Source organism: Buceros rhinoceros, unplaced genomic scaffold, assembly GCF_000710305.1.
Source record: "Buceros rhinoceros silvestris isolate BGI_N320 unplaced genomic scaffold, ASM71030v1 scaffold15674, whole genome shotgun sequence".
NCBI lineage: Eukaryota > Metazoa > Chordata > Aves > Bucerotiformes > Bucerotidae > Buceros > Buceros rhinoceros.
Genome location: NW_010408949.1, coordinates 37951 through 48512, shown reverse-complemented (window position 1 = coordinate 48512; position 10562 = coordinate 37951). Strand labels below are relative to the sequence as shown.

At 42.6% G+C, this 10562-nt stretch overlaps 1 protein-coding gene across 1 annotated transcript in view; it reads left to right on the top strand.

The window, feature by feature from the left end:
• The first annotated feature begins 1850 nt into the window (after positions 1 to 1850).
• Positions 1851 to 10562, top strand: part of UROC1 (urocanate hydratase 1) — a 42219-nt gene continuing 33507 nt past the window's right edge. Inside the window, exons 1-2 of the mRNA XM_010135062.1 lie at positions 1851 to 2030; positions 8585 to 8715. Of these exons, the coding sequence (XP_010133364.1) occupies positions 1905 to 2030; positions 8585 to 8715 (257 nt within the window). The 5' untranslated portion in view covers positions 1851 to 1904. The remainder of the gene's footprint in view (positions 2031 to 8584; positions 8716 to 10562) is intronic.

Sequence of the window (10562 nt, the reverse complement as noted above, 5' to 3'; positions counted from 1 at the left end):
GTCGGGGTGGCTCGCAGCGCGTCCAAAAGGGTTCTTTCCGCTATCGCCGGCATGAGCTCGGACAAGCCGGGCAGCGAGGGGGTTTGTGACTTCCCGGAGAAGCTGCTGTGGCACCACAGACAGACCTGCCGGCCCCAGCCAGCGCCCGGCATGACGCCGAAGTCGGGTTTGCTCAGGTAACTCCAAGACACAGCTCCCAGGGAACAACGAGGCTCCAGCACGTAGCGATCAGGGCATGAAAGTGCTCAGCCCTATAAATAGTTTTAATTCAAGGAGTTCCCCCCAGCTTCGTTCTCTCTTTCTTCAGCTTTCACAGCAGTATGACGCCATTAACTTCTGCTCGATGTCACAGAGGGAAGCAGGTCGGATGGGAGTCCAAACGGAGATGAGGTTAATTTTGTGCCCATTTGTGCCCAGGGTCAGACCTTAGAGGGATTTGGAGGATGTAGGTCACAGGAAGAAGAATAAAGAAAGATTTATTTCCCTTTGGGGTGTTTATGTAAGGCAGGGTTATTTAGCTAGGTTTTGGGGTAGAATTTTCCAGCTTTACCCTTATCTCCCTTTTTTGAGTGTTTTTAATAAGAAAACCCAACAGAAAAATTTAAAATATGACAGGGGCTTTTTCTTCTCATTTTTGCCTTTGGTTTGAAACCAGCTGAAATAATGTATAATTACAAAACAAAATTCTCCTGCGATAAATGACAGTATCCTTCAGAGGGTTTGAGTCTGCTGTGTGTTCAGCTCCCCTGGGGTATGCTGAATTCTTTCAACTCAAGCATCTTCTGTGGGAGCTGGGGATGTGCAGTATGTCCTAGAGGTAAAGCCAATGTGACATTAATGAGATGCTGTCATTTAATAATTGTGCTTTGTTGTCATTGTGTGTTGATTGCTGCCTTTGTGTGAAAATGCACTGGTTTTTTATTCCCAAGTTTTACCTGAAATGTTTTTCCCAGTTAATTTCACCAGGCTTAAACCATGGCGCTTGAGAAGATTCCCTGGCCATGAGTTATAGTTCCATGGATGTAGCAAAGGTCAAGAAGCTCCTGTATAATTTAAACCATGACTCAAAATGGAGAGTGAAGTTCATGTTGGACTTTAAGAAGAGATCGAAGTTAAGAATATTCATTTACTTGTGATGTCTGGATGGCAGTACCATAAGAATTTCTAGCTGTTCACACTAGGGTATAAAAGTAACTTAGAACTAAAAGCCTTGATTCTTCCTCCCAGGTATTGCCTGTTTTGAGAAAACCTGATGAGTCCATTTCCAGTTTAATACCGCTAAAATTCATTCCAGCCTGTGAGCTAAGAGCAGCTAAACCTCAGGGGCAAATTTTGCTCTTATCATTGACAACCACTGTTGTTCAGAAGATGCATTGCTGAGATCTAAGGAACAGCCCATACCTAGCAGTGTCAAACACAGAATGCCCATCTTAGCTGAACAGTGTGTATGAAGGGTGATGTGAATAATAACCATTTAACTTCAGATAGTTCCTCAGCTGTGGAAATGTAAATGCACAATCCTTGTGGTTTCAGGCAAGGTTCGTGCTCCAGACCATGACTCTCACTAGGACACTGGGGGAATCAGATTATTCAGAAAGTGACTGAGTTTACTCTAGTGGCTTAGCACAGCACCAGCTGACAAAGCACCCAGAGAATAAACAGCAAAACTGTGAATCATTCATTTTGGGGGAGGAGGGAAGAGCCAATGGCATGGCACAGAGGGGGGAGGTGTGTCACCTGTGCCATGCCCCCTCTACTTGACAGGCCTGTTTGGAAAAGCCAGAGGACAGGCTGTCCTCTTTGAGATCACCCCGGAGTGGTGGTACATCTGAATTGCTTAGCATCTTGCTCTCTTGCACTCTTCTGTTCACCTTGCCTTTCCTCCTTGTATTTCCTCAGCAGCTATGACCAGCCTGAAGGAAATCTGTCGTGGCCTTCCTCTATACCCTTTGCCTGAAAACAGAGGTCGGAGGAAAGGAATACCCCATGCTCCCGTGAGAACCCCCAATCTCACTGCTCAGGAGAAAAAGGTAACACGAGTTTTCACAGGGCCTCACTTCTCTTCCTTTCAGATAAACGCAGCTTGGGGCAGCAGACCTGATTGCCTCAAATGCTTTTCTGCACCTAACTTCATGGCAAATCAGTCTCTGTTGTAATTTCTGTGGGTACCGGGACAAAGTATTGGAAATAATTCTGCTTGCGTTCTTTCCTCCTCCCCCAGAGATAAGCAGGGTGGTGTGAGGGAGATTTGCTGCACAACAGCTTCCATGACTTTAAATGGCTAAAGAAGAGGCATTAGACATCAATGCTGTCAATCCAGCATTGTTCCTTGGAGATGGAATTATGAATGCTGTTGCAAAATCATTGCATATGTATGGGAGTGAAAGCTAACCCCTCAAATACAATAAACATCAAATGTGGTGAATCAGCAGCAGGGTACAAGCTATACATCTGTGTATGTGCATGAAAGATCAAAAGGTAATTTATTTTAAGCAGTAGTGTGAGTGCCTTGGAATTTAGGCAAGTTTGTAGGGAGTTGAGTTAATTATTTGTCTTCAGTTGTGTAATTATTTTCCTGCCTCTTTTTGTTTGAACAGTCTACGTACACACTAAAGTAATCATTGCATTATTTCATGCCAGAGATTTTTAAAAAAATCAGCAGCAGAAAATAATGGGCAGTGGCTGGAGAACCTTAGGAATTTGTGTGGGAGAGGATAAGGTGGGTTCCTCAGTTTGAAAGTCTGTGCTTCATCACGTGTAACATCACTTAAAATGTGACAATCTGGTCAGAACACAGAAGTTCCTTCCCAACTAACAAGTTACGCACAACTTCCTTGCATGTAGGAGGGGAGTTCCCCACTGGTGTCAGCAGCCCAATTCCTTCAAAGTCCGCTGCCACAAGCAGGGGAGAGCCTAGTCAAAGGGGGGAAAGGAACAGCTGTGAGATATCCAAAGAGGATTTACTTCAGTGTCAGGAGCATTCATGGCTGAGGCATCCTGTCTGTGCCTGGGACAGCTCAGACACGTGGAAGTGTGGCTACTAAGTGTGCAGAAGGGGGCTGTGGTGAAGACTGTGAAGATAAAGGAGGGTGTGTGTGTGTGTGTGTGTGTGAGCTTCGCTGCATGTCAGAACATTGCCAATCATCTTCATTTCATTCCTTGCCTTTGCTAAATCACTATCTCCCAGGAGAAGTCTGCTGTAGGATGAAAGAGTCATGTTGCAGGAGAGGAGGTGGTATCTCTCAAAAGGATGCCAGACCTTACTCTTTACCTGGGGAGGGAAAGGTGGTGGCAAAGTCTTCACTCCCTATAAAGAAACTGGAATAGTTTTCTGCCTCCTTTAAGTGTTGCAGGGAGACGGCAGTAGTCTAATTTTCCTACCCTCATCTCTCCTCCTTACCTACCACATGTGATAAGAGGTTGTGCCAGTTGGGTTTTTTTATTAAACTGTTGAAGATTTTAAAAACTTCGTTTCTGATTTTATTTTAGTCTTAATCCTCCACCTTAAACTCTTAACGGAGTTAGAGGCTCAGCTGGTGTTTATTTTATATGTGAAAGGTCAAATCTCTCTTTTTAAGAGGTGTTCCATTCTTAGAAAAGCATGTGGACAGAAAGGTTGTCTACAAGCTGGTTGTCTACAAGTCTTGAGACAGGCTTACAGATTTTGTTGGCAGTGTGTAATGCTGAGCATCTCGTGAGGGTTGTCTTTATGTATGACACTGTGTTCGTTTCCTAATTGAAGTACTCGGAGGAAGCTTTGGCAGAAGTGAAGTTAATAATGCTCTGCTGATTTCCTCAGGAGTGGTCCCTCTTTTCACATGCCTTCATTCCAGTTTTAGCCCTTTCTACAGTAATAAACCTTAGCACTGCCAATGTTTTATTTTTGGGGGATTCCTTTTGTGGTTATAATAGAAATCATGAAAGTGAGATTTATAAAGTTACGTGTGAGTTTGGGCTTGCTGAAGAGGTACATAATTATTTCTATCATACCAACTTTAGCCTTCTCAGGTAAATCAAGCTGTTTCTCAGAAATGATTCTGTTTATATGTTTCCTGAGTTCTCTTCCTTTGGCATTCTTTGCCTGTGCTCTGAAACAGTCACATCTTCTCTCTTTCCCACCGCAGCTCAGGAAGCCCTAACTTTCTATTTCTCAACACTTTAGTGTAAATACGCTACAAAGAAACTACCCCTAAAATCTTACGCATGGTGTGTCCTTTGCAGAACAAGGATGCTACATGCTCAATACTCACTGACATTCCAGTAAAGCTGGAGCAACTTGGGAAGGAATCAGGAAAAAATTGTGTCTTCATCCATGCAGCAGTTCTCAGATGCATCGTAGAGCCAAGTCATGTTACAGTCTTCCTGCTACTGCAGCATGATCACCCGTTACCTGATTGCAGTATCAGTTATGTTTCAGTCACGGGGCCCTGAAGTCAGTAACGGGCCTGGATGACCTTGATGAGTCTCACATGAGATCTCCACCCACACCCTCTACCCATAAGCTTAGGGGCTCCATTTCATCTCAGGCCTGGGAGTTAAGTCTCAGTTATGCCGGAGATGGGTCTGTCTCTAGTTCTGTCACAGGGCATCCCTGTGCCCAGGCACAGACCTCATTGATCTCATCTCTAATCTGGGGACTGACTTGCTATGAACCTTCCTGGTGATCTCTGGGCCCTGTCTCTGTGGTAACCACCACCAGACCTGATCCTGACTTGCGTGTCTGACCTGGCCCCAGACCTGCATTTCACCATGATCTTGCCTAATGACCTGGACTCCTGGTAGAACTTGGATGCTTTCCCTGGACTGCCCTGCTCACTTTCTTTGGGTATGATGAGACTGGACCCTGGCTGGTGAAGTGCCTGTCCTGTTGGTTGTGTTCATCTGCTTGGATCTCTGTTATTTGGGGAGCAGTTGGTCCTTGATGCTTCATGATGCTTTCCTCTAGAAAGAGGTGAAAACTAGAGCCTATGTAGTCACATGGCACCTGAAGTTCTTCTTCTTTCTGGAGAAGAAACATGACATTTGACCTTAGTGGTTGTTTTGCACATCCAGAAATGAGGCCACTTTTAAAAGTTTATATGTGCATTGGGAAGGCCAACTTGTTGGCTTCTGTTTTGGAACATGTGCATGGTAAAGAACTTAGTTAAGCTTTCACAGCCCACAGAGAATTTATAGCAATGGCCAGGCAGAAAGCACCATACGTACTTCCCAACTGAGCTGATCTAAACTGGGACCTATGAGGAAGAATAACATATGAAACAATCCTCTTGCTTTCACAGTTGCTGTTCAGAGAATAATGCCACCAAAGATTCTGGGGCTGGACATCATCAGGCAGAAGTCAATAGGTGGAAGGCAAGCAACAACTCCAGCGGAGAAGGGGCAGACTAAGAATGAAACTGTTGTAGAGTCAAGCTAGTCACTTCCTCTCCTCATGCTTCTTTCCCTCAGTAAACAAGGAAACTGCAAATCTTAGTCTTTGAGTGTCTCAAGATCCTTAAACTGAGAGTCTTGCTGACCGTGGAAAATGGAAATGAATGACATTCCCTCTGCAGAGGCACTGTCTCTTCATCACCAATTAACAAAGAGGCTGGCATACTTGATTTCTCAAGAGAATCCCCCAACGAAGATATTTACAGCTGATTGACTGGAGTAGGATTTCATGGGTTCTTTTGAATACATTTTGTTGACATGGAGAAGTCTGAATTTGGGTTAAACAGCAGCAGAATCATGTTTTACTGTATAAATGCCAGTGAATAAAAGACACCTAATAATGACTGGAGCTGGCAGACTGAAGAGTAACACTTTGCATCTGATGCTTGCGTTGAGCTGAATCAGTAACTTGGCAAATTCAGAGCGCACTTTTAAAACAACCTATCAGGGGTTTTTTTGACCTGGTTTTTCAGAGGTGCTGAGCAGGTGCAGCTTAAGCTTCTGTCAGTGGAAGTTATGAACAGGAAGAACACCTAAATATCGAATGCACAATGTCTAATATTCAGAATGCAATGTGTAGTTATAGGTAAATCAATCCTACTTAAGGGTCAAACTAATGTTTTCTATGGTACTTTCATGAAAAATAAGGAATAATGACCTTGTATTGCCTTTCCACAAAGGCACGATGATCGGACTATTTGATTGTGCTCCTTGAGTGCCTTTCTCAGCTTATTCAGTTTATGGCTCAATAATGAATAAGAAAACCCCTTCCTGATGCACGTGGCAATTGCCCTTTCATAAAGCAGTCAGGCTCCATCTGAGCAATTTCGAGTGCCCCAGCTCTCCTATTGAGAGACTGTGTCAGAAGCTCTTATATTTAAATTCTTCTAATTTCAAGACTACATTTTTATGGCTAATTCACAGCTATTTATTCCTCTTCCAGCATTTCCCTGAAGCTCTTTCCTCCTTTGACATTCATCCTGTGGTGAGACAGCAATCAAATGTCACCTTTGTTCAGTTAAGCTAAACAAGCCACAGCCTTAGTTGTCTTTCATAAGATCAGCTCTCTATTGTCTGTGCAACCAAGACTCCCTTCCCACCTGTCATCTAACATCCAAGTTCATGTTTCATTAATGTTTGCATCCACCAAATTCAGGCTTCTGCTACTGTGTGGCATTAATAAGATAGAAGCTCACTCTGAGTGAATTTATTTGAAAATCCACACAGATTTTTCTTCCTTGTATTTCTTTAGGGTGAAGAAAAATATTTGCCCATCAGTTTCATTATAATACAAATAACACACTGATCGACAACTGGGGGATCCTTGCCAGACCGGAAGCAAAACAAAGTTCTCTGTAGTTCTCATAGGCAACCAAAATCCCAAAGTGGCAATGTTTTCATCTGGATTTTGTTGTTGTAAGGGGTGCAGGTGATTTTATTCTTATTTTGGAAATTTCTTTTATCTGGAACCTACTGTGATGGCTTCTTGCCTTTGAGATTGACTTTGAAAATCCCCGTGTATTTTGTCATGGTGTGGATATAGCCAGGATTTTTCTGTTTATTAATAACATGCTCTGGAAAAATTGCTACTTATTTAACTGGAGAAGCATAAGGTGGTATTTGAAGATGGAATATGCGTTTGCTTACCTGGTAAATAGGTTTTCCCCCTTGTCATTTTCTGTGTAATGGCAAATCTAATTTGTAGGGGTGTACTGGTCTGATCCCCAGCTGGTGTAAATCAGTATAGCTTCACTGATCTGACAGGGTCTGACTCGTATGCCTCTTCAGTAACAAGAATACCAACAAGAACCTCTCTTAGCGTGGGGTGTTTCTAGTTCAGAGATAGTGTTCTTTCAGTGTGCTCTAAGGTATGTGAGAGCAGCATGCTCAGATGAAGAGGCTGGAGAGCACTAGCCATGAGAGCCAGACCATAGTCATGTTGAATAGTGAGGTTTATTACTGAGTTGAGGGCTTTCTAGAGCTTTTTTGGACTTCTTATCAGGATGGATGGCAATGATTCCTAGACTCAATTGTTGTAGATACCTGCGCTACAAGCCCATCCTTCCAATTCCTCCAGAAAATTCTTTCTTCTGTAACTCTCTACATGCCAATGGCATGTCAAAAACATGGGTTATCCTTGATGTACTCAGCCCTTGCTGGATATTTTGCAGACTGCTATCAGATTTGGAAGCAAGCTTGATCCCTTTCTATCCTTTGTACAGATGTTAAAAATCAGCCTAATGAAAATGTGAAATTTCATGTGATTTATGAATCTTTTCAACTCAAAGTCATTTGAATAGTGTCACCATTTGTCAGGGAACTTACAAGATCTTTTAGCATCTTTGCATGGAATTGGCTTTTTGAAGATTACAACATCTTTATTCTCATTATGGCTTTAATCAAATAGAACACGGAATACAGAGACATGGCTTAACAGACTGTTACCAAAGATAGTGATTTATTTATGGTTTCTTTCATCCAAAAGGACATACTGTACTTTGAAAGCCATGGGTAATGTCTTTGAAGGCAAAAGGGCGCATAAGGCACGTAGCATCATCTGCAGAATTTAATTCAGTGCCTAGTAAACACTTCAGCTAATTTGGAAGTGATACATGTAGCATCAGTAAAATAATGTAAACCACCATCCTCTGCAATACATTAGGATGCTAACTGTAGTGAATCTTCAATAAAACTTAGCCTGAGAAAATCTTCATCTGAGACTATGTCACTTAACTTAGGGCTAAGATCCCTTTTATGAACGGAAAGTCCAGCAGGTTCTTCAGTTCAGGGTGTCAGTCTAGGGATTTCTGACTGATGTTTTCCTTGGTAGTTCAGTGCCCCCTAGCATTGAGAGAGCAAATTCATACGTGTCTTAACAAATCTCCACGGTCTCTCCATGCAGATTTGGGGGAGTAGAAAAGGGAGGGTTACTTGTGTACAGCAACTGAATCTACAAGAAAAGATGCAGGTGGAAACACTTCAACAGGAAAGCAAGAGTGGAGCCCCCCTGGTGTGAGCTCGGCCTTTTGGATGATATTATCCTTGTGATCGCTTAGGCAGGCTTCCAGCTGAGTCTGATTAAAGCTCAGGGCCACCCACTTCCCTCCACTTCTCTTTTATCTCAGTTTTTGTCTCTTGCATTTTTTTTTGGCAGCTGGCTTTGCGCAATGCCTTGCGTTATTTCCCACCTGAAATACAAAAGAAGCTGGCACCAGAATTTGCTGAAGAACTCAAGCTGTATGGCCATATTTATATGTACAGATTCTTCCCAGATATTGAGATGAGGTAAGGATTGCATGGTTCACACTGCATTTGACTTTCATTTGCTTACCAGCTTTCACCTGTGGAACTGACCTTTAAATAGCAGCATTGCTGTATCCTAATTTACCTCTTGCAGAAGTCATGTCATAACATATTAATGAAAAGCATCATCTGAATAAACTGGATGATCTGTGTGACATTAGATAACAGTGTTTTCATTTCCAATGAGTGATACTGTATGTTTTGGGAGGCTCTTCTTTAAAGCTGCATAACAGTGATCCTTCATCTCCAGCTTTCATCCTGTTCTCTGTCCTCATGAGTCCTGTGGAACTAGTAGGGGGACTGTGCACTCTTCTGGATAGGTTGTGGCAGGGCCAGGAGTCTCCAGGAAAGCTCAGCACCACTGACCACAGGGAAAGGATTGTGCAAGGTTGTGTGCTTTGTCAGGCCAGCCTTACCATACACGGAGATCCCAAATGCTCTGCCCTGTGGCAAGTCTTAGTTTCTAGGAGCCCATCATTACTCAGGAGACCTCTGATTGCCACCTTGTCAGAAAGCTTCTAATAGTCCTGAGCAAGTCAAGTCTCAACTGAACCGAGATAAGATCAGATGAGTGGATGGCTTGGGGCCAGCTGAGTGGCTGGTTCTTTCTCAGTCTCACAGAGAAGGCTTTCCAGTCTCAAAAGAAAGACAGTACATTTTTCCATCACTGGAACCTGTATCTGACCCTGATTTGTAATATGCTGTGCCTGTTGATCTTGGAGCATCATTTCATTCTAGAGCTGATGGGCTAATATTTGTGAGGCAGAACAGTTTTAGAGAGGGCTGCCAGGGGCTAGCTGCTTTTTTTCAGACTGATTGATTCCTTTTTGCATCTGACAGGGGCCTGGTTAATGTCTATACAGAAATCTGAATAAAGCAAGCAACTAGAAAGCACTCTGATTTCCACAGACATCCATATTTCTGTGCTGTCCATACTAGTCTGGGGTCAACTCTTGCAGAATTTAGCTAAGGGGAAGACAGCAGGAAGACTGTCTGAAAGACACTGCAAAGCTGGGCTTCAAAGGACCCTAGTCCTGAACTACAGGGGAGGACACTTTCCACTCAGGCTTGGATGAGAGCATCTACCAGGTTGTTTCCATCATTGGCATCAGTGACTCTTTGATATCTTCAAATATAATTTTTTTTCTTTGTGACCATTTCACTGATCACTCTTTCTAATAGACTTTTACAGTCTTGGTTTAAGAAAATGCCTTTTTCTCTAGTCTGTAGTATTTGATTTTTTTGTTGTTGTTCTGTATATCTCAGCAAACACAGTCCAGCTTGGTTCTGCTCCATTTAACACCCATGTCCCTGTGCTCAGCTGATATCTGAACTAAGGATTTCTTATGCTCCAAGTAATATTATGTGGAAATAGCTCCTCATGATTAATTGGTATCATTCCATAGAAATCCTGTTATCACATCAAGCTTATAAAAGCAGAAATCACTAAAAAAGTATCATGAAAAACTCAAATGCTTTTCCTCCTGAATTGGCAATGACTACAAGGAATTTGTTTATAATATCCTGATGTAAAAAGTTAGGATAAAATGCACGTGACCATAGGAGAACCCATTCACTCAATTTGTGGAATATACATTCTGCATCTTGGCTCATGGGCTGGTCAGAGGCTGTCCAATTTTTTTTTTTTTAGTTTACACTCTAGCCTAACCTTTTAAGTGTAACTGTGTTCCTGGTCAAAGCAAGTGCCCAGCTACTGAAGATCTATGGCCTGATAAAATAAATATCATTTAGAAACCATGTCAAATGATCCTATCTACCTTCAGGAATTTCCAGCATCTCTAATGGTGCTGCTTACAGAAAGGGAAAGA